The following is a 21,986-nucleotide window of genomic DNA, read 5'->3' as shown; positions in this document are numbered from 1 at the left end:
TTTGACCGCTTGTCTATACATACATGCATCACGGGCAGTCCATGGTCCCCCAGGAGAGAGTCTGCTCTAGGGGTTTGATAAGGCAGTCCCAAGGTATTTGTACAATTCTTCAGCATCCGGTCTGCCATGGGAAGCACATATAAGGTATCTATGATGCATCACATCTTTGAGTCATGGCCGGGACAACAAAGGTGCAAGCGTTAAGGACCATGACAATGGTATCTGAAATCTCAATCTTCCAAGTCCTCATCTCAGAGACTCAGCCGGAAGGCCCGGAACCCATGAATCTATGTTACAGCGAGATCTTAGCCGGCAACTTTATCGCCAATGCAGCCCGACGAGGAACAGCAGCGCAAAGAAGTTGGAGAGAGAGAAGAGGAAGAAGAGAGGGGGGGGGCGGGGGGCGGGGGGCTGGGGGGTTTATACTGATCTGAGAGGTATGGGTTGGACTTGCCAAATGCTCTGAGGCACCTAGCGAGGGAAAGAGCAAGGCATCATGTACTGAGACTGGTTCCAGAGACAGCCCGAGTGTTTAGCAAACATCTCCTTCGCTGCCCATGGCCAAGAAACGCACGCGAGTGCGCCTTCCGTTGTTGTCACTGTCGGAATCGTTCCCGCTTCCATCCAAGGGTTTGCCAAAGCCGTCTTGTTCTCTGAGAAGGCTTTGATAGGGACTCTGGCCGTGCATGTGGCTTGCAGTCCGAGAATTTCCGGAGGAAGCTGTAGATCTTGAGTCCCGTACCCTCTTCGACTCGCCGTAGGTATCTACAACAGAACCCGTGACCTCCTTGGGTAGAACGACAGGCTTGTTCAACGTAACACCTCTCCATTCACTCACCAGAGAGAGAGCTCGAGGGTGCCACCCCCAATGGGGCCCAGCCTGGGAAGCATGGCGGTAAGCTCCTACTGGCAGCTATCAACGAGCGGTTGAACCACCAGCAACTTCTCAACAAAGAGAAAATGAGACTCGCATCATCCCAAAGACATATCATTGTATCAAAAGCCAAAACCAACGTGCGGCGCTTGCTTCATGTTTCGGCTCCGCCGTGATCACGCAATTGCGTCACGCCGTGGTCATGGCTTCCCCTCGAATAGACCAACGTGCAGTAAACCTATTTGGCGGGAGAAATAAAGCAAACAAGGCACCTTAAATTCCGTGATACGGTTGATCACATAACTACCTTACCTTTACAGAGCTTACCCTCTGCTGATAGCTGGCCTGCCTCCCGTTCAAACGGTTCGCGGCATCGAGTCCAACAAAGTCAACTTGAACCTACCCGACCGACTGGATTTACCACATACCTGGAAGTTCTGGAACAATGTGTTACCGATCAATTTGCAGAAACTGCCGTACGCACTCCCCGGCTTCCCTAACTGTATCTACCTTATGATTTGTATGTTTCAAGCTGGCATATCAATGCCAAACTGACGTTGTTCTCTCCCAACACAGACAAGGCCACCTGGGGCGGGTGTGGCAGCCACATCTCGCAAATCATGGACTATATCCCCAAAGACCAATGGTGCAACTGTGAGCCGCATGTTGAGTGGCACGGAACCTCATATCCACGCCAAGGGAACTATCGAGTCACCGAGTGAGTCGTGCCGTGGCTCTCAGGTCTAGACTTTGAGCCATCGTGACATGGAATATGTTGCTAACCGAAACACAGCGAGGCCTTCCAGGAGCACGATATCCTTGATATGTACCGTGGGAATGTTGAGTCGTCTGAGTCACACTGATGATGTGTTACATACGAAACGTCCTTCAGGTTGTCTTCGTTGGGAGCTGCTAAGGGGTGTTGTGACCGGGCGCTGAGAGTTTGAGACCACCGTGGGTATTCCATCGATCGCGTCAGGAATCATAATAGCATGATGTTGGACGCACCATTTGGGGCTAGTGAAGGTTTCCGTCCAAGAAGACGTTGTAATCCCGTACACGCACGTTAGGGTACAGAACTCACTGAGGGCCGCCTGACGATTCTGCCTTGCGGGCGGGCTGGCTTAGCTGCGGCGGAGTCGGAGGAAAGCTGAGCACTCTGTACTGGAAGAACTCTAGTTGGCGTCAAGTCAGCATAAGGTCTCGAACTGAACTTTGTTACTCTGTTGCCTTTGCCCTTATCTTGATTGAGAAGGCACTCCGGGCTGCACTTGCGCTTCTGAGTCTGACGGCATATCGTCCGATGACAACTGGAAGGAATTCGCTGCTGCTGTTATCGAGACGGCTTGTTCCCGCCCTTCACGTCGAGACTTGGGAGTAAAATTATTCGGGGCTCGGATTGCCCTCTCCTCGCGATGACCTGCAGCGATGTGACATGGGGAATTCGATGTTTCCTATCCTGGAATGGGATGGAGCCTAGGGCTAACGTGCAAATAACCTTAAGGAGTCCCCGGAGACTTTCCTGGTGCGAACCTACTTATGTATAATACTTGGCGCTGACACTGATGGATGTGCTCTCCCCAGTGACTTCGCAGCCCTGTCGTGCCGTTGAGCCTTGCCCGGGGTAAGACTTACCCGCCATGCGCCTCATGCCATGGAAGCCGAAGGCAGTGCGGGGAAAAAGTAAGACAACATGTACCAACCTCACAACTGTGATCACAGTTCTCTCGTGAGCCCCGGATGGACCCATTCGTCAAAGTGAGAGCGGCAAATCTGACGATCAAGCCGATCGAATTCGCGGGGTTTGCCCGACCAGGAAGCGGCACCCGAGGTCCTGGGACGGTGTCATTTTACTTGAAACGTGCCACTCAATGCGATTCCACCTCCTTTTGTACTGTACATACCAAACCGTACTAACAGACTCTGCGCAATCAGAATGCGATAACCTGTTAGTGCACGATTCGCCGCAGAAAACCCCATGTCCACTTTTGGGGCTTCCTCAGGCTTCTTGGCGATCCATTTCAGGGGGGCACAAACGGGCGCTTGACGGTGAGGCTTTGATAAAAGGCGTGTGATGCCACCGGGCGCGACACACCGACACGGCCTCAGTCGGCCTCACTTTCGACCATTCTTTTCTGTCAGGACGATATTCGTTTCCACTCCGGCGACTCGGGGAACTCTCCAGCGGAGGGCTTGCTTTTCGATGCACGTCGGATAGCCGACTTTTTTCTTCTCTCTTTCCTTATTAACACCCTACACTCACAGGACTCAGGGGACAGCCAGCAACATGAGATCCTCAATTCAAGTCACTCTTTTCTTCCTGCTTGGCCTGGTTGCCAGCTTGGTTGTTCCACCGCCTGAATCCCGAGCGCAGTATACGGTTGCGGATTTCTACGGAAGAGAGGTATGCCGAGCGCTACACTACCTTAGTCGGTTTTCAGAAAGCTGAGATTCTGACGAAGCGCAGGCCTGCCATTCGATTCTCACTTCCTGCCGGGTGGACGCCGATTGTTGTGCCGGCTTGCGATGCGCTACCTATGACGGCGAGTCGCTCTGCACACCTGGGGGTTGAGTTTATTGCATTCAACATAGCGTCGAGCGTTTCGAGACACGGGACCGGCTGCCCCTTTCATTTCTTCGAGTACATAGTTGCCTTGGCTGCGGGCAGTACAGAACATGCATTTCTCTTCAAGTCCAACAATGACCGATGGCGCTTCGAGACGGTGCAGCTATGTAGGCCTGGCCCGGAGTTATCTTCGCACTCGCAGGTTGCTGATGCCGGAAGACGTGGCTATCTCGAGTATGTCATTCAATTGAACGGGTCCTAACTTCTACGATCAAACTGGAATCATCACCCCTGGGCGGATATGGCACTGGCAGACATCAGTGATCCCTAGCACAACCGGATCGAGTTCTATTGGCCGCAATGAAAGGACTTACCAGAGTATAGCCACCGCTGTTGCGGTGTATGAGAGGAGTGAGAGGCATCCATCCTTGTTTGTGTTTGGTTTTCCCGCCTTCGTTTGGTCAATCATAACAAGGAGTCGGCTTTCAACGCCTCTTGAGCGGCACCCATTGTGGAAGATCACCTCGGCGGCTACCTAGTACTGAGCAAGCCTGAGGCGTACCTTGTACATATCTGGCAAAAACTATCTCACTGTGTACTTACATGCTAGTACTCAAGTCAGGTTACTGTGCACTCAAGGTTAAAACCCAGACTGTCCCGCGAGTCTATATGAGGATAGTTTATACTTATCACTTTCCCTACTACGTAAGAGCACTACTAACCTTCGCAACCAGCTATGATTTCAGTATACTACCTACATCCCGCTGGGTAAAGAACCTTAGACCTAGGCTACTATACATCAGCTACTAGACATCAGCTACTAGAATGTCCTACACGGAGAAAAGGGGGAAAGGTCACACAACGGCGACAAGACACCTTAAACGGTTTGTACAATACAATACGCCATGCGACAAGACGTTTTCCTTTTAGGATACCGCACATGGAACTAGATCGTCACAACTTACAAACCATGATCTTACGGAATTCATGACCAAATACTTTGCAGGCCTTGTTTCCCCAGCTTTACTACACTAGTCAGTTGGTAACTAGAGGGCTGGATCCGGTTCAAAATAACAACAATTCACAAAAGGCGTCAGTGGTTTAGTGGTAAAATCCATCGTTGCCATCGATGGGCCCCGCGTTCGATTCGCGGCTGACGCATTGTTTTTGACAGTTAACCACCTCCTACAAGGGGAGAATGATTTTTGTTTTGTCCCATTGAGTCTGGGTCCCAACTGTTCCAGCCATCAGTCTCACATCCTCACGATCGGATAAAGCACCAGAACTTCCTTTCTCATCGCCGCCTCCCTTCCCACAATTCCAGCCTTCCCCCTTCTCAGAACTCAGCGATCATTATGCCGGCCGCCTCTTCTCGGCCGCTACCTCGGCCGCCGAAGCAGGGATAGTCTCCTCGGCGCCGGGCCCCTTGCCTCTGATTCCACGCTCCACGCCCTCAGGGAGGTCGGCGCCGATGGCCCTGACCTTACCCTCCACCGTCTCATCCGAGGTGCTGGCGGTGCTGCCGACGCCCTCCAGGCCGCTGCGCTCCTTCTTGCGGTGGCTTGTGGCGGTCTGGCCCTCCATCGGTCGTGCAAACGTCGACTGGCTGTGCACGTCCCCGCTCGTAGCCCCGGGCATATCCAGGCCCGAGGTCCGGAGCTCCGACTCCAGATCCGGGTTCAGCGCCTGCCCTGGTGCTACGTTCACCGGATTCGGCTGGTACGTGTGCTCCTTCGGCGCTGTCCCCGGCGGGTGAGTCTGCGCGCGGAATTCGGGCACCGCATCATTGCCCACCTTCTGGCCCAGTTGGTGCTGTGGGTTTTGATGGTTAGCCTTGGTGATGCGGTTCTGGTGAGATCCAGGTTAAATTGGGTCTGGTTTCACTTACGCCACCGGTCCGATTTTCTGTGGGCGGCACACTAGAGTGAAACTGTCCTTGGTTGACTACTGAGTCCGGGTTGGCTGACATTGTGATTGCGATTCTTTAAGTTTCGGCTGGGTAAGGATTTGTAGAGGTCGACAAGCGTGTAGGAACGGTAAATTCGTTTCTAATCTGTTTTCGGATGCTGTACTGGGGGAAGCAGCCTTGAGTGCATCCCGAGTGTTGAAATAGTCATTATCGCCAGGGCCGTCGATGATGTCAGGCTGATCGCTCCCCTCTGTCCTGTGGCGTCATTCTGTGGATGGCACATCTCCAATTGTGCGGTGCAGCGAAAGGACCACCATTTGCCACGGGATTCAACGAATCACTAAACTAGACCTCCTTTGGACATATCCGCCAGAACGACGCTGGCGCGACCCCGATTAACATGACGATGCGCCATCGACATGTCCCTAAGGCAGATAACCCAACGGAGTGCACATCTCGGACGGTGGACTCGAGCTCTATCGTTCCAGAGACCCAAACCCATACGTTAGCTTAGCCCGAGCTTAGCCCGTTGCCATACAGTCAAACACATGCTCGTCAGGGCCTGCAGGCTGTGGACAATGCAGTCAATCTCTTCGACTGGGATCCGAGATCGAAGCTGATGATGTAATTGCGGGACTCGGCTGGGCAGGCGGGAGCAAGCCGGGGATCGTGCCAAGCCGTGAGATCTGGGTTTGCATGTTCCATTGATGGAGATCAAGGCTGAATAAATGGACGTTAGGATTACGAGAATGATCGAAATACCGGCGAGCCGGTTTCGCCTTTTGAAAACGCGTCACTGCCGGCAGGATGCATCTTGACAGCGTTGACAGCACACCAGATGCTGCGCACTCGACGGATGTCCGCATCTGCGCTGTTGAGAGAATTGCAGACTGTGGGAAAGAAATCCAGCCACCGGGCCGAAGTTGGCGTGACGGATGAGACAGTTGCGGCTGGCTTGCTGTCCAGCCAACCATCTGCAACCAATCTGTCCTTGGGATTCAGGGGACGCTCCACTTCTCGGCGTGTGCGCTAATGCGAGGTTGGCGTATGTACACATTGTATTTTTACTGTAAGTTACCACTCTTACGGAAAGTTACCTTGCTCATCGCCCCAAGATACCGTATAGTACCGGAGCTAACCTCTACAGTAGAGGGATACTACATCAGAGTACCTCGAGGCGTTCCCAGTACGAAATGCAGCCCTTCCTTGGCAGACCTGTTTTCATATGTCCTTGTTTGGTGGCTTGAAGGTTCTTGCGCGTACAAGGGCTTCCCCCGTCCGCTCCGTTACCTTTGTTCAACCGAGATTTCTCATGAAAAACTAAAAACTAACTGCGATAGCGACTGTGCTGTGCCTGGACTTGCTTTTCGTCCGTAAGTTTAGGCGCAGAGCCTAGCTTTGACACATGGGGCTATAATAGCGAACCGCTGAGGATCAGCTTGCAACCCCGTCGAGGGGGTTCCAAAGTGCACCAAGCAGGGGGGCACAGCCCAAAATACGAGCATCCTACGGGACACACCGTCACGCCTTCTCCCTCCTCCCCGAGAAACGAGACGATACCTGCACTATTCAATCCGAAGCCAAAGTAGGAAACGTCGTCTTGTCATCCCGATCCCACTTGCCTAGTCGGCCCCGCATCATTTACGAGCTTCTGGAACCCTTCGCAGCAAACGGGAAACTTCGAGGGAAAACGGGTCGAAACAGCCTGCGACGCTCTGGCGGGGATCAGGAAACCCAGGTCCGCACCTGACAACATTCCCGCCCGCCGACACTGCGTATGGAGCAGTCACGCTACTATTCCGACAACGACTTTGCTGAGCGCCAACCGCTAACCAATTCATTCTCCCCCTCTCGCCGTAACCAACAGCATAGACAACCGTACCACGACCGACAAGAATCACCAAAACATCCACCGCCGCAGTCGCTGCCTGGCCCAGAACCCGAGTCCTCATTTGAGAGACTCCGAGCGCAGAGGCGCTACGGCCAAGAATCACCGAATCGAAGCCGGGACAGAGGCCTATACGCTGCCGCGGCCGCGGCGTCGAACGGCCCCGGACAGGCTTCAGGCGGTGCGTCGCCGGTGTCTCCGTCGAAATCATTTGCACAGCACAATTGGCACCGAGCTCCATACCCACCACAATCAGAACCGAGTATATCTCCGCAGAGCACTGTCACTCCAGGTGCCGACAACTTCGGCAACACAGCATCTGGAGGCATGGCTGGGATAGCGCTCAATGTCGCGGAGCAGCGCGCAAGAGAAAGCGGCCTCAACGCGATACACGACCCTTACTACCCTCAACAACCCTATTACCATCAAACGCCGGGACAAGGCTACGTCGAGAGGGGCCGGCTCGGACCGGGTGATTATCCAGCCCCTGACACAAACTCCCACTCGAGTTTACAGGGCCTGCCATTAGCAGGCGCTGGGGCTGGACACGGAACCCCAGGACAGAGGACCCCGTCAAGGAGCCCGCAAGCTGTCGTCAACGACATATACACTGACGACCCGTACCAGCACCTTTCGCGTCACCATCACCCAGATGCGAGTCTAGGCGTGGTAAACCCCGACGAGATTGAAGATGACGGCGATGATGGGCTACAGTATGGTAGAAGGGGTCCGCGAACGAGCGTACTCAGTCTCGGATCAAGCCAGAGGGACCGTAACAGTGCCATAATCGCGGCCGGCGCCACGGCCGGCGCAGCAGCGGCTGGTGGTGCCATTGGGGGGCTGGTATCACGGAACGGCAGCGGTAGCCTAAGTAACCAGTATGCCCCTGTCAATAACGGCATCAGCGGGGATGGGGCTTCGGGCGGGTCAGGCGGTGGAGGCGCATACAACATGAGCCCATTAGCCATGGCGGGAGGCGAGAAGATTGCATGGCAAGCGCCGAAGCCTGGTAGGACCAGAGGCCAGATCTGGAAGCTGGTCATCATCTTCGGCATCGTAATCATTCTCCTTGCAGCAGTTATCATCGGTGTCCTCTTTGGAGTTGTCTTCAAGAACAACGATGGGACTCGCGGCGCGGCAGGTTCGAGCTCGAGTGACGTGTCGAGCGCTGCTGACGACACCAGGGCAAACGGGGATCTCGATTCCAACTCCCCCGAGATCAAAGCCCTCATGAACAACCCTGACCTTCGCAAGGTCTTTCCCGGCATGGATTACACCCCGCTCAACACCCAATACCCGGAGTGCCTGACCAATCCCGCCTCGCAGAACAACATCACGCGCGACCTGGCCGTCTTGTCACAGCTTACCAGCACCCTCCGGCTTTACGGCACCGACTGCAACCAGACGCAAATGCTTATCCATGCCGTTAACCAGCTCGACCTTAAGGGCAAGGTCCATATCTGGCTTGGTGTATGGCAAGACGCGAACAAAACGACCAACGAGCGCCAGCTCCACCAGCTGTGGGACATTCTCGACAACTACGAACCCAGCTATTTCAAGGGCATCATAGTGGCCAACGAGATCCTCTTCCGTGAGGAGATGAACATTACCACGTTAGGATCACTGCTCGAAGACGTACGCCACAACCTCACCAAACGGGGTCTCGAGTCGCTGCCCGTCGCGACGAGCGATTTGGGCGACAAGTGGACCTCGACGCTCGCCGCGCAGAGCGACGCCATCATGGCCAACATCCACCCCTTCTTTGCGGGAGAGCCCGCCAAGACGGCGGCCGACTGGACCATGTACTTTTGGGGCAACAAAACGCAAGGCTTCCTGAAGAGCGACCCGGCCATGAACATCATTGCCGAGACGGGCTGGCCGTCGCAGGGCGGCACCGCCTGCGGCAACAATTTCGAAACCAACTGTCCGCAAAAGGCCGTCGCCGGCATCGACGAGATGAACATATTCATGGAGGACTGGGTTTGCCGCGCCCTGGAGGACGGGACCCAGTACTTCTGGTTTGAGGCGTTCGACGAGCCGTGGAAGTGGAAGTACAATACTGATGGCAAGGAGTGGGAGGACCACTGGGGGCTGATGGACGTCAATAGGAACCTCAAACCGGGACTCAAGATACCAGATTGTGGAGGGAAGAGGGCTCCTTAGCTGGATTAGGGGTCTTGGCTCTTTTTTTTTTAAATATCGCGTTCACGCATCTCTTTTCACCTATTATGGCGAGTAAGACAGGGCTTAAGGCAGGCAGGCGGGCTACTTTCCTAGAGGCTAGTTGGGTTTATGGTTACGGTTGAACAGTGTGATACCACATCATCCTGCTCGTCGTCACGGTTTATAGCGGTAATTTACACCTTTGCTTATGTTGTTAAGGACGGCCGTCCTTTTATTCTTGTCAAAGCGGCCGCAGAATCTCCTCCTGGCAGTAGTGAGTTGCGCAGAACCCATCTAGATACTTAGACACAACCCTTCCGTTTCCGGAAGCCATGAGGGAAGTTTGGATTCTCGTATGCACAATTTCCCCGGGTCACACCGGAAATCAAAGCAGGCTTTGTCGTCACGGCCTCTCCGACGACATTAATGGAAAGACTCCCAAATTTCCTTTGTCATATAACCCCTTTCTGCCCATGCTCGAACCTCTCCTGGCGCTTCGGATGCTGCAACTCAGACCATCCCCAAACCTCCAGCGAGCTCCAACCACGACACCGCATCGGCCAAAATACTGTAGCGCCAGCCATCCAACAACCCAAAATCAACATACTGAGACATAGTGAAAATGCGGCACACTCGCGGCTCAGGTCACGGTTCCCAACGGCTCGGGGTAGACCCGGAAGACTTTGTTGCCGATCATGACGTCCGCAGAAAACCAATGGCACCTCCACCTGCGCCTGCACGTACCGCCACCGTCCACGCGCCGCCGGCTTCAAAAGCAACAACCAAACCCGAAAAGACCACCTCCAGGAGGCACCTTGTCATGAGCATCCCCGGCAAAGACGCGCCGGCCGACGAGGCAACCGAGTGGATCATCAAGGTCCTTCGGCGCCGGGCGGCGGGGCGCCACAGCTTCCGCGAGTTCTCCTTGTTTTCCGCCCGGTCGACCGAGGAGGAGAAAGGTGATGAAAGCGGATCGGGGCAGCCCGAGCAGTACGAGCACGACCTGTTCCTGCTGGGGAGCGACGTGTGGAGCCTGACCGAGGACGAGCTGTACCGGGCTCTGCCGCCGGCGCTGCCGAACCGGCTCGCCCGCCTCGTCGCCAAGGACGTGGTCACTTTGAGGAGGGATGTGAGTTCCCGTTGCCCCTACTTTTCGAGGCGCCCATTGAGTCCTTTCCTTGCATGCTGTGGATACTCTTGCTGACTTGTTCGGCGCTTGTGTTGCTTGCGAGTTGCAGTATATGCTCCAAAGACGGCTGCTTGTGGATATAGCCATCTGGGTTACGGGATTCTTCCTGGTGATCAAGATTCTCTCGTGGCTCGGTCAGTGTTTAGGCCCCTTGCTCTTTGGGTAGTACCCGAATGGGACTACATCCGTGAAGAGCTCTCTTGATCTATTTGTTTCCTCGTAATTGCTAATGCGAGATCGCAATACAGGTTCTTCGTGAAGAATGACGACTTGGTAATGGCGGAATCCAAGTCATCTAGTGGAAGTGGACTTCGCGGGGCGAGATTAGGTATTCAAGTTTCAACACTCGGTGATAGCGTCCTGTCACGTATAAGTTATAACGTTTTCATACCACAACTCCACGGCATTACAAAGCGCCGTCAATATCGAACAAATAGCCCAAGGACGGGACCTAAGATGTCTCTCGGGTGCGAGTCGGGTTACTCACGTCGCAACTTTAGATCCCAGTGATGTCGTACAGCATCTAATTGAGCAAGTGTGTAGCTTTTGATTGAGGGCATCATGAGTGACCGTAACGGTGAAGAAGACTTTCGTATTTGGCCGTATCTCCACTCTTCGTAGAGCAGAGCCTGTGGCTGCTAGTAGCGAGTATTGGAACTGAAGTCAGTGTCGATAAAGCCGTGTGAGTTTGTTTTGTAACTGAGGTACATTTGTCGCCTGTCCTTGGTTGGAGAGCGGACTAACTGAGGAGTGTCCAACATGACGAGAGCGGCGACCGGAAGGATAGCAACTAAGACCTTCGAAGATATGGTCTGGCCGGAGCTGCCCCGTGGCAGGTCGAGCCTCGAGATGTGCTGGTTTTGGGGTGGTACTATGTATGGGTACACCACATGACTCCATATGGTATGTTGGGTAAATTATGAGAAGCTCGTACATAGCTGTGCAACGTACCGTGGTCCATAACTGTAGAAATGCAGATATGGAACCGCAAGCCTAGGCAAAGAATGATGCAAACCTGCGGTGAGCGGACGCCTTGCACCAGTGCCGCATATGCAGGCCAGCACGTTCTAGCAGGGGTTGAGATAGGTTGCCATCCCCTTGGCGTCCAGTGATGTGCTAGTTCATGCAAGCACCGCTGCACGGGAGCTGATTGTGGGTGGACAAAGCTCATCCAGCCAACTGCATCAAATGTCTGGGACCAAGTTACCAACTGTAGTCGCCGATTGGGCCTGTTGGTGAGTGTTCAACCATGCTCACCGCATACGTCGGATTCAAGCTGCATGGTGCTTTGGACTCTTTGGAGGAACAGATGGGTTGGGTGGCAGGCCCGCCCACTGTCCGACACCGAACATCCGGCTTATCTCCTTGTGACTTCGGGTCTTCGGACTAATATGTTGCCATGGAACGACCAGACCTTCCGCGGTGGCAAGGAAGAGTATTCTCGCTTATATAAGGTCTCTCTTCCCATGTAGTTTGTCCTATTTTCGACGAGTCTCACCCATGACTTGGCAGGAGGTATAACACAGTAGCTCGACACGTCTCTCCCAGTTAGCCTCCCTGTAAGGCATCCCGATCCACCAGATACCATTCTACCGCGATCTAACCATCTGCAGATTGCAAATTAGGCAATTCTGCAGGCGCGATATCTGTAACCGAGTGGACTGGCTATGGGCGCTTATCCCGGACATCTTTGCTGGTCTTCAGGGGGTATTCTTTCTGGCAATGGCGCCTTTCATTCATGACGACGGTTGCGAAGCCCGCCCCACCCCTTCTCACACGACCGGGGGCGAGCCGGGTGACTCTGTCGATGAGATATCGGTAGCGGTCGAATGGAAGCTTTTGTTGCCACTGCTCCCTCACGGTGTGGCTGACCCGCAACCAAGTGACGGACGAAGCGTTCTTGAGGTACCGTGTCATGCTGATGAGCAGGATCGTCTGGCTCTGGCACATGACGGCGTAGCTAAGGTAATCAGAGAGGTGGGCGAAAGGGCCGTTACCATGCACGCCATCCGAAATGACGCCCTCGAGGAGGGTGACTTTTGGGCATCGACATGGATCGTCAAGAAGGCAAATTCGGCGGAACCTATGGAACAGGAGAAGTTGTTGAAGGGATATGTCTGGGCCCCGGTTGAAATCTGCTCGCCCAAGATGCGCCTTAAAGACCCTGAAACTCGGATCCGGATGCGCAAGGTTATTTCCGCATTATGTTCGAGCCATCGGGTGGCAGCCAACTGCACTTGCGATATCCATATCCACCTCGGTAGAATGGACGGCCGGGCGTGGTCGTTGCCGACTTTGAAGAGGCTCGGGTCGTTCCTGTGGGTAGCCGAACCAACATTGAGGAGCATCAGGGACCCGAACTCGCCAAATTTCAACCATGTCTACACGTGGGGGTTCGAGCTGCGCCGACGAAGCCGACTCGCGAAACGAGTCGAGCATCTGGTTGATCCTTTTGTTTGTCAGTTGCCCGTATCAATGACCAGCCGGCTTGGTGAAATCTCAGACCACCAGGTTTCAGATAGCCTTCGCGGTCAGACAGTGGTACCTGCCGCAGAGCTCGCGGCCATTCTCGAGATATGGAAGACGGCATCGCGTCTTGAGCTCGGTCAGCTGTTGTCCGGTCCGGAGAAGAAATACAGAAGGCTGGGATTCAACTTCAGTGCGTTTGGCGAAGAAGATGAACGCGCGCGACACAACCCTCGAACCTTTGAGTTCCGCATAATGGAAGGCTCGGTCCAGGTCGATCTGATCTTGAGTTGGATGGCCATCTGCGGAACGATCGTAGAGGCCGTGGTGGCTAGAGCAGACAGCCGCTTCGTTTCTGCGCTCGGCCTGATGCTACGCCAGCGGGCGCAGGCTCAAATTCCGTTGGCTGTAGATGGCGAGGAGAGGGAGGGGGTCAAGCGAGGGCGTGAGTTTCGAGGGTTGATGCAGGCATTGGGTCTCTCGGTTGACGAGTATCGTGCATTTGAGGAGAAGATCATGCGAGACTGGTAAGGCACGTCACCCGATAGTCTATTTGTGTCTGGTCAGTATCCATGTGTACGAGGTAGCAACTCGCCAGGAAGGCAAGTTACTTATACAGGCTATGCTTCCGTAAAGAGAAACCTGGGGATGCCGCAGTAGATACACGCCAACCTAACCTTGACTGCAAGAAACAGCCCGACTGTACAAATGTATTCAACTCCGAGAAGAGCCATGACTAGGTGCGAGAACTGACTGCGATGACCTGTCCGATTGCAGTGCATTCACTGCAGTGCCCCAAATAAAAATTGCGACGACTTACAGCAACAACTGTCTGCAACGACTTGTTGTGAAGATTGACTGCGTTCATTGAAAATTCTCTCAATTCTCTGACCACGTTGAGAACGGCGACTTTGAAGGAATTGGGCCATTGGGAACGGTGTTATATGATGTGGTTGTGTTTTGTGGTTTGGTCTGAAGTCGCTTGAGACTTGAGAAGCTGAAGGTTCATTCCCTGGACCCGCTCCTCGCGTGGTGTGGGAGGTGACAGGGTTAGGGTATATGTAGGAGTTCCCCCTTACCTAAGCCTAGCTCGCCAAGGTACATGCATACTTCAACTACCCCTTAGCAAGGTGTTTTAACGGAACTCAAAATTTCAAGCTCTAAGCAAAGGCTGTCGTTCCCAGCATCTAAATTGAAAGTCTTGTTTGACCAAGCAAACTTGCTGAAGTGCCGTAAAATACATAGCAAGGGATACCGGTAATTAAGGGGTCACGTTCCGCGGCGGCAGATGCAAGTGCGTGTTGCTCAGGGATCGATGACATCAGGGCATCACCCATGCAGAATTCCCGAAAGCATGCTTTGTTGTTCCACGCAAAGAATAACTTTCAACTCACCTTCATCTCAATTTGCCCCTACCGCAACAATCAATGCAAGTGGGACCGTCTCGCTGACCTTCGACAATCGTAAAGCCACCTCAGGAGCTTAGTACCTTGATTATTCCATCCGGATCCTAGTCTACCTTTCTTCCAGTAGTTTCCATCCCCGTGGGCCAATATGACTGCCACAACAAGATCTGCGGCCAAGAAAGAGGGCAAATCAGACGGTGCGCCTCCAGCCTCAGAGGCTCACACCGGGTCGAAACACAAAACTGGAGAAGGCGCAGGGTCTCCCAAACCCAAGCGAAGCAAGAAGGAGGGAAAACAGCAGAAGAGCATCCCTGAGACAATTAAGGGCCAGAATGGAACCCACAAAGAGAAGACCACTGCAGGCACCGAAGGAAAAGGGGATCATGCTTCTTCTGCAGTGGAACCGCATGGCCGTGAAGAAGCCGAGTCAGTCCCATCCAGCATCCTCGAGAAGGGCATCATCTACTTCTTCTTCCGCGGCCGGGTAAACGTCAACCGGCCCTCGAATGTCGACCAAATAGCCAGAACCTACATTATTCTGCGTCCCGTAGAGAAGGACGCCAAGCTCGGGAGCGGGCCGATTGGGGATGCCGGCAACAGCCGCCTCTGCATGATTCCAAAGAAAGTGCTGCCTCAGAGTGGCCGAGACCGGTGGATCTCGTTCGTCGAGAAGTCTGGCGCATCCTTTCAGAAGCTCAAGGAGGAATTTTTGGCCTCGTCCGACTATGAAACCAAGACAGCCGGCACACGGCACACGCCCGCGGCAACCCCCGTGGCCGAAGGCGTCTACGCCATTACCAGCACGGGGAGAGAGAGCCATCTGGCGTACATCCTGACCCTGCCCGAGAAACTGGGCGAGGTGCAGCGGGAAGTGGGACTCAAGGAGAAGGGTAGCTTCATTATCAGCACCAAGAATCCGCAGTACCCGGGCCCGGCGAACGCGAGGCTGCCAAAGTCTCCGGATTATCCAGAGGAGTGAGTCCCGATAGCTGACATTAAAATAAGTTGAAGCATCTAACAATCCGGCCACAGGTTACTTAAAGAATTCCGGTCACTTCGCTGGGTGCCGACCCAGCCAAAGCACCTTGACTTTGCCAACACGCAGTTCCTGCTTGTCGGTGAGTCTTCCGGGATCGAGAAAGCGCTAGAGCCACAAAAGGAGGACCAAGAGGACGGCAAGGCAGAGCCGGTAGAGGAGATGGAAAAGCTGGAAACTGAAGACACGGAGAGGATGAAGGGTCTGAGCAATGACGATTCAAGCCGCATCTTTGCCGATCTGCAGGTGGACGCTGGGAACTATCCGAGGTTGCAGACGACGTTCTGAGATACATTGTCTGCAAGGGAAATGAATGCAAAAGTCTTAAAAGATCTGGAGATCCAGGATCTCCGACGGTTTGCTACCGGCCGCGGATTCTGGGCAGATGTGACAGGCTTCTGGCTTTCACGGCGTACTGGTTGGCGTCCTGTCTGTTTAGGTTCTTAAAGAACCGCAAAAACGTTCAAAGAATAATGGAACTGACTGGCAATGAAATACTACTAGTAACTCATGCTCCGAGGTAGGCTGTCATCAGGCATGCTATATCTCAGGCTGCTCTAGAGCAACGGTCGCACAGGAGATCTCAATGCTAGCCGACGAGATCACTGGCAGACTCTTGGTGGGTTGGGATGTTACAATTTAGCGTTCGCCACTTCTCTTAAAAGTCATCCGCAATCTCTACACACCCTGCTATGCCTGACGATTCGGCACTTTAAACATCAACTGTACTAGTAGTACTAGTACTCAAACAATCAGTACTATATACCATCCAACTAACCAGGTACAGATTCAAAAGTTCCCTGTCTGAACTAGAGCGGTTTGAACAACTGTGGGGGACTCCGAGTCAAAAATCTGTCTAGTAGTCTTCTGGCGGCTGCCCAAGATCAGCCATATATTCGTAGATTCTCATCTGCCAGCTTTTCTGTTCCGTTGTGCTAGCATAGTACTGTACTCGACTGGGTCAAGGACGGGATCTGACCTACTCGCGTTTAGGTTATCACATGGCCAGTCTTCCTGGCTGCAAGTCGGTTGGGTGGCCTACTAGATAATGAATCCAAGCAAGTCACATGTACCAGGAGGAGTACTACTAGGACAATAGAATACCTTCCAGGTTAGTTTCACAGATATCTTGCTCATGGCTCATGAAATATGGTTCTACAAGACAGGTTTCTGGATCGTGAGAGTCCTGTATAGCCCTTTTGTTCACAACCTGACTGCAACTTGAACTGGCTGTGTCTGCTAGACATAGCGACTCATCGCATCACTGAACATCTGTCTTGTCATTACTAGTAAGCACTTGACGAGAATAGCAACCACGCTGAGGCTGTATCTGTTCCATAAGAATATAAAAGAACCCTGGAGTACTTGGCTACCTGGTAGAATTTCTCACCATTATTTCTTGCTTAAGTCTCTATACTCTTGAGCAACACCACCTGCACCCCCACGACCACCACCATCACTACTACTATTGTTCATCAACACGGGGCCTGAATTATGGCCAACATGACCGACCGAGCGCTCCCAAAAGCGCAAGACATGGACCGCATCACGCAATGGGTAGACTTCTGCCTCAAGGTCAGAACGTCGACCCCCTGGGCCGACAAGTCCAACTTTGGTCTTGTCTTTGCCATCGAGAACGTTGTGATGGCCGACGGCTCACTGCTTCCGGGAGCGGCTGAAGCCATCAAGTGGCTGCTCGAGCAAAAGAAACCCATCTCCTTTGCCTTTGTCACCAACCTGGACGGTTTTACCGATCACCTCCAGAAGGATACCTTGATCCGGAAGTTTGAGGAGGCTTCGATACCGATTACTGCGCGCCGGGTTGTCGTTCGGGGAAAGCCCTTCGCGTTTCTGGTGGACGGGCTCGGGTTTGACGACGAGCACGTCCTGGTCTTCTCAGGCCAGCCCGAGGACGAGATGCGTAGCCTGGCAGAGAAGTGCGGGTTCAAGCCGTCCAAGGTTTGGACGCCCCAGGACTACCTGAACCGAACAGAGGATGTCCCCCTCAAGGCCGTCATGGTTTGGTCTGACTACCCAGACTGGGACGAGGCACTCGATGCCATGGATTCGGCCTTCCGATCCAACCCAAACGCCTATCTGCTCGTCTGCTGCGACGACTTTGTCCGAGCCACGGGAGGAGGCGCATACCGCAGTATCAGCAGCCATGTTGTAACCCATATGCTTGACAACGCCAATGTCGCTGTGGACGACTCGGATACCGCCCCGCGTCGATGGCGCTGGGCGAACCGGCCCCAGGTGATCCCTGTCGATAACTACGGGGCATCCATCTGTGGGGAGCTTGAGGCGCGCCTCGAGCAGCTGAACCTGATGGAGAACGGCAGGGTCTCTGATATGGTCCAGACTGTCTATTTTATCACTAGCAACCTCCTGCAGGATGCAAAGAATGTTGAGCGGCATCTGCATCGGACACGGGGTGGCCCCAGATGGAGGACCTTCCTCGTCGGTGGTTCGCTCGAGAACGGCATAGAAGGGGACCGGGAATATTCCCCGGATGCCAGTTTTCCCGACATCAAGGCGGCTGTTTCTGCGGCTTTGGCTGAGCAGAAAAGAATGCCGGTGCCTTGAGACCCAGTCTTGGATCCTACGGCAAGCCCGGGCTCACCACTGATACGGTGACCCGGCACTGAGGAAGGGGAGAATACAGCAGGAGCCACCGGCCCTTTGCTGAATAACGATGGACGGATGGATGTGACTGAACCCGAGTCCTGAGCTATACCCAATGTGGTGCTCGTAGCTGAGAGGACCTACCTTAGGTAGGAAATACTATTACTTATCCCAATAGATCTGTGTGTCTGTAGTCCCTGTCCTGTGAAGCTTCGGTCGACCTTAGTAAGTATAGTATATATCTGTTCTTGTGTATCCCTAACAGGTAAATAACTAACAGCTTGAAGTTCCCAGAACGTAGAAACCCAAGTAACCTAACACAAGTACACAGAATCACTGACCTGAGTAACCAACGCCCCTATCCCGGTACGTACTGTTCTGTACACGCACAGTCATGCAAGATGGGTATCTCACCATCTAGGCGGCCATATCCGTGGCCGTGCCTACCGTCCCACCCCCCCGATTCGCCCAACGCCGCGCACCCTTCACCAGCTTGGCCAATCACAGATAATGCATCATCTGCTGCGGCGCCCCCGGTCGCTTCTTCTCAATGACGAGCACCGTCTCAATGTACTTCCTGTCAAGCGTCTCACTCTTCTTCCTGGCCGCCAGCAGCTGCGCCGCCTTCAGAACATTCTTGATCTGCCTGCCGTTGAGCTTGAGCTCGGCGAGCTCAGCCACATCTTTATCGTTGAGCGAGCTCTTGAGGGACGACCCGGCGAGGAAATTCTTCCAGATGGCGCGGCGCGAGGCCGCCGTTAGATCCGGGTACTCGATGCTGACGTGGATGCGTGACTGAAAGGCAGCATCAATGTCCTCCACGCGGTTGGTCGTCATGAACATGATACCCTCATAGTACTCGAGGGTGCGCAGAAAGATGGACACGACCTTGTTGCGCTCGAGCTCGTGCGTGCTGCGCGCCTCGAGGAACACGTCGCACTCGTCGAGCAGCAGGATCGCCTTCCACCGCGCCACCAACTCCAGGATCGACTGCAGCTCACGCTCCACCTCCCACGGGTCCGAGCCCAGATCGCCCGAGCTCAGCACGTGAAGCGGTACCTTGAGGTTCTCGGCCACCGCCTCCGCCGTGAGCGTCTTCCCCACGCCTGGCGGGCCCGACAGCAGGCAGATGATGCCCTTTCCTTTGCCGGAAATCACGTCGTCAAAGCTGCTCCCCGCGAGCTGCGACTCGGAGAAGGATAAGATCAGCTCCTTTTGGTCAGGCGGCAGTACCAGCCTGTCGAAGGCGTTGCTGTTCCACGTCACCTCGGAGATCTGGTCGATGAAGAAATCCAGCCACTTTTTGAAGCGGAGCGAATAGCCTCGTGTGCGAGAACGGCAGAGCATTTGGTAGTAAGGGGGCAGGATGAATTTGTCATCCGGGAGGCCCATCTTTTCCTTGTGTTTGCTGAACCGCTCGAGGTCGTCGGCGTGCCACTCGTTAAGATAGCGCACGCGCCAGGGGCTGAAGCGGTTGAAGCTGTCAATGTCGACAACAATGCGTCCCGTGACCTGGCACTCAATCTCGTTGCCGTCGCGGTCCCAGTTAATTGCCTTGCCCTCGTACTGCTTGTAATGGTGGCCAGCCAGCTGCTCAAAGATTTCACCCCGTTTGGTCAAGTTGACCGAGATCGTCTCCTTATCCGGGTGGAACTGCAGGGGGTACACCTTCAGCCCCGTGATCTTCTTGGTGCCGATGTACTTCCGAATGTTGATTTCCTCTTGGAAGCGGCCAAACTCTTTGCCGCCATAGTCGACGCAGTCGCAGCGCACCTGGAGGAATTTGCCGGTCAGATTGTTCTGCATGTACTCAGTCTCGACCATCTCAAAGGCGCTGAGGGGCCCATTGTACTCGGACAACACAACGGTGCCGGGCTGGAAGATCATCCACAAGTCCTCGAATGACACGACGCCGTTCCGCACGTAGTCCTGGGATGCCTTGACCTTGTCGCCAATCTCGTAGTTCAAGATGTCCGAGAGCAGCTTCATATGCTCCTTGGTCTTGTCGTCGAGATCTGGCTTCTCGAGGTACTTTGTAAACTCGGTCCTTTTCTCGCCCGTTAGCATCTCCGACGGTCGACCTGCATAAGATGATACGAGTGCTCGAGGAAACTTACCATCGATGCACGAACGGCTTGAAGGGCGCCTCAAACTCGAGCCGCGTGAGCTCACAGGCAACACCAGGATAGTTAGCGAGGATTTCAGAAAGCGCGGCCCTAAGTTGCGGGCTTTGCACGATGATGCTGTGTGCTTCGAGCTTCTTGCGGCTGTCGTTGCTCTTTTGGTTGCGCACCACGACTGCGTATGTCGCTGTCTCCTCGTTCTCGGCCGCCTCCTCGACATCGTCGGGATATTTGTCCACCCAAGTCCAATTGCCGTCGTCGTCGGACGCGCCCTTGTAGATGTGCTTGGCCTCGCTCACGGATCCCACAGGCACCTTTTGCTTCTTGTCTTTCTTGTCATCATCCTTGTCTTCGCTCGCCTTGGACTCAGTCTTGGTGTCTTCCTCGTCCTTATGGATTTTCTTCCTCATCTTCTTGTCTTTCTTCATCTTCTTTTTCTTTTTATCCTGTCCTTCGGCCACCGGCTGATGTTCGGCTTCGGCTTCGGCTTCCGTGGTGGAGCCGGAGCCGGAGCTGGAGTCGGAGCCGGAGTGTGTGGACCGGTTATCCGGTAGTTCTTCCGGCTTTGTGGGGCTCACCGCTCCGTTCCCGGAGCGGAAGCGGAAGGTGGGCCAGCACCGGGGCATTGTGCACGCAAAGGTGAACGGCCGTGCTGGAAGTGACTTTTGAGTGAAATAAGTGTAAAGAGAGGGAAGTGAGGAGGTTGTGCCGTGTTGAGGGTGATTGTCAAGCCGGGCCTGAGGTGATTGGAAAGCAGCCTTTTTATGTGTGATGCGTTGGTCCCAGAAATCCCGGGCTGGAGCCTGGAGCTGGCAGGGAAGCTGCCGAAGCTGACTGTGTCGGCGCCCAAGCTGCTGAAAGAAACGTAACTAGCTTGTTACCGGTAGCTTCCGTACACAAATAGTGAGTCACAAGCCCTACTGGTCGTGTTTCTCCACGTGTAAAAAATCAATTCTGGCCTATAATACATGGATCTTCCTGCAGCATCTGCCTCACGCTACTAAACTCCTCAGTATTACTCAAAATCGAGTTGTCCTCAAGGGCGTCCTCTGTTGCAACTGCAATGCGAAGAACCTGGGCGGTGTCCTCAAGAGTCAAAGGTGTTCTCAGCGGCGGGGAATCGCCCCTTTGGCCTGGCGTTTGCGGGGCCTGTGAGCTGAGTCGTCCAGCAGCTAATTAACGCCAGAGCAGGGTACCGTAGCGCAACTCCCGGGTTAGGGTGGGTCGAAGGCTCCTGCAGGCCTGAGGACGAATCCATGGTCTTCAGATCCCGCAATGTGGCTTATCGCTGCCTCCAGACTACTGTGTATGTAGGAAGAATACCTAACGCATATCCGTAGTAGTGTAAGAATATGGATCTTTCAATTGAAATAACGAAATTCTCGAGGGGGTACTTCGTTGGTAAGTTGATGCATCGTACGAGTACAATACAGGCCAAATACTTGTATGTGCATGTACAGTACAGTACAGTACAAGAGGCCAGGCAGCAGCGCCGCAACAATCTCTGTAGGTCTACACTAGTATCAGGCGCAGTCAGCGTGTGTACTGTATGTATGCACATATGATACCTACGTATCATGCGATGGATGTATCGAAATACAGTATGGCAAGTTAGGTATTCTATATTACAACACCCGTGGACGGCAGAGTGCCAAAGGCAATACATAAGGTAGTTACCCCTGACAGTCTTCCGTCCTGCATGCCAAAAATGAGGCAACCAATCTGCAAGCACAGCGGCAGC

The 21,986-nt window shown here is 54.0% G+C and overlaps 8 protein-coding genes and 1 non-coding gene across 9 annotated transcripts; 7 read left to right on the top strand and 2 right to left on the bottom strand.

Annotated features, from left to right (window-relative positions):
- Window positions 1-1,142: 1,142 nt before the first annotated feature.
- N656DRAFT_773124 (uncharacterized protein) lies at window positions 1,143-1,771 on the top strand. Its single transcript, XM_064814004.1, has 3 exons — window positions 1,143-1,350; window positions 1,451-1,592; window positions 1,668-1,771. Exons 1-3 carry the CDS (start codon window positions 1,320-1,322, stop codon window positions 1,735-1,737), a joined length of 243 nt encoding a protein of 80 aa, XP_064674674.1. The 5' UTR covers window positions 1,143-1,319; the 3' UTR covers window positions 1,738-1,771.
- Window positions 1,772-4,530: 2,759 nt separating this feature from the next.
- N656DRAFT_t12 lies at window positions 4,531-4,601 on the top strand. The gene has a single exon. It is a non-coding gene; the product is annotated as a tRNA-Gly (tRNA).
- A 192-nt stretch (window positions 4,602-4,793) lies between these two features.
- On the bottom strand, window positions 4,794-5,409 carry N656DRAFT_698637 (uncharacterized protein; the record flags this gene model as incomplete). Its single annotated transcript, XM_064810725.1, has 2 exons — window positions 4,794-5,252; window positions 5,329-5,409. 2 exons carry the CDS (start codon window positions 5,407-5,409, stop codon window positions 4,794-4,796), a joined length of 540 nt encoding a protein of 179 aa, XP_064674673.1.
- A 1,717-nt stretch (window positions 5,410-7,126) lies between these two features.
- On the top strand, window positions 7,127-9,400 carry N656DRAFT_698407 (glycoside hydrolase family 17 protein; the record flags this gene model as incomplete). The annotated part of the gene is made up of 1 exon (XM_064810708.1): window positions 7,127-9,400. One exon carries the CDS (start codon window positions 7,127-7,129, stop codon window positions 9,398-9,400), a length of 2,274 nt encoding a protein of 757 aa, XP_064674672.1.
- Window positions 9,401-10,022: 622 nt separating this feature from the next.
- Window positions 10,023-10,755, top strand: N656DRAFT_764393 (uncharacterized protein; the record flags this gene model as incomplete). Its single annotated transcript, XM_064813328.1, has 2 exons — window positions 10,023-10,529; window positions 10,639-10,755. The coding sequence occupies 2 exons, from the start codon at window positions 10,023-10,025 to the stop codon at window positions 10,753-10,755; spliced, it is 624 nt and encodes a 207-aa protein (XP_064674671.1).
- A 1,448-nt stretch (window positions 10,756-12,203) lies between these two features.
- N656DRAFT_773115 (uncharacterized protein) lies at window positions 12,204-13,783 on the top strand. Its single transcript, XM_064814003.1, has one exon. It carries the CDS (start codon window positions 12,312-12,314, stop codon window positions 13,584-13,586), a length of 1,275 nt encoding a protein of 424 aa, XP_064674670.1. The 5' UTR covers window positions 12,204-12,311; the 3' UTR covers window positions 13,587-13,783.
- Window positions 13,784-14,423: 640 nt separating this feature from the next.
- Window positions 14,424-16,137, top strand: N656DRAFT_840822 (uncharacterized protein). Its single transcript, XM_064818963.1, has 2 exons — window positions 14,424-15,436; window positions 15,494-16,137. The coding sequence occupies exons 1-2, from the start codon at window positions 14,610-14,612 to the stop codon at window positions 15,783-15,785; spliced, it is 1,119 nt and encodes a 372-aa protein (XP_064674669.1). The 5' UTR covers window positions 14,424-14,609; the 3' UTR covers window positions 15,786-16,137.
- A 789-nt stretch (window positions 16,138-16,926) lies between these two features.
- Window positions 16,927-18,123, top strand: N656DRAFT_773113 (uncharacterized protein). Its single transcript, XM_064814002.1, has one exon. It carries the CDS (start codon window positions 16,992-16,994, stop codon window positions 18,081-18,083), a length of 1,092 nt encoding a protein of 363 aa, XP_064674668.1. The 5' UTR covers window positions 16,927-16,991; the 3' UTR covers window positions 18,084-18,123.
- A 214-nt stretch (window positions 18,124-18,337) lies between these two features.
- N656DRAFT_825313 (P-loop containing nucleoside triphosphate hydrolase protein) lies at window positions 18,338-20,976 on the bottom strand. The gene is made up of 2 exons (XM_064818445.1): window positions 20,240-20,976; window positions 18,338-20,169 (listed from the first exon to the last, which is right to left on the bottom strand). The coding sequence occupies exons 1-2, from the start codon at window positions 20,869-20,871 to the stop codon at window positions 18,624-18,626; spliced, it is 2,178 nt and encodes a 725-aa protein (XP_064674667.1). The 5' UTR covers window positions 20,872-20,976; the 3' UTR covers window positions 18,338-18,623.
- Window positions 20,977-21,986: the final 1,010 nt, after the last annotated feature.

The sequence above is a fragment of the Canariomyces notabilis genome (genome assembly GCF_033297395.1).
Source record: "Canariomyces notabilis strain CBS 508.74 unplaced genomic scaffold N656scaffold_1, whole genome shotgun sequence".
NCBI lineage: Eukaryota > Fungi > Ascomycota > Sordariomycetes > Sordariales > Chaetomiaceae > Canariomyces > Canariomyces notabilis.
The sequence above is the reverse complement of the archived record's forward strand: the minus strand, read 5'-3'. Positions and strand labels throughout refer to the sequence as shown.

Bases quoted from the DNA above. Each gene is read 5' to 3' on its own strand.
- N656DRAFT_773115 (XM_064814003.1), top strand. From the start codon at position 12,312: ATGGCGCCTTTCATTCATGACGACGGTTGCGAAGCCCGCCCCACCCCT.
- N656DRAFT_773124 (XM_064814004.1), top strand. From the start codon at position 1,320: ATGTGTTACCGATCAATTTGCAGAAACTGCC. The intron at 1,351-1,450 runs GTACGCACTCCC...CTCCCAACACAG, and splicing joins ATCAATTTGCAGAAACTGCC to ACAAGGCCACCTGGGGCGGG. The intron at 1,593-1,667 runs GTGAGTCGTGCC...ACCGAAACACAG, and splicing joins GGGAACTATCGAGTCACCGA to CGAGGCCTTCCAGGAGCACG.
- N656DRAFT_825313 (XM_064818445.1), bottom strand. From the start codon at position 20,871: ATGCCCCGGTGCTGGCCCACCTTCCGCTTCCGCTCCGGGAACGGAGCG. The intron at 20,170-20,239 runs GTAAGTTTCCTC...GGGCGAGAAAAG, and splicing joins AAGCCGTTCGTGCATCGATG to GACCGAGTTTACAAAGTACC.
- N656DRAFT_840822 (XM_064818963.1), top strand. From the start codon at position 14,610: ATGACTGCCACAACAAGATCTGCGGCCAAGAAAGAGGGCAAATCAGAC. The intron at 15,437-15,493 runs GTGAGTCCCGAT...ATCCGGCCACAG, and splicing joins TCTCCGGATTATCCAGAGGA to GTTACTTAAAGAATTCCGGT.
- N656DRAFT_773113 (XM_064814002.1), top strand. From the start codon at position 16,992: ATGGCCAACATGACCGACCGAGCGCTCCCAAAAGCGCAAGACATGGAC.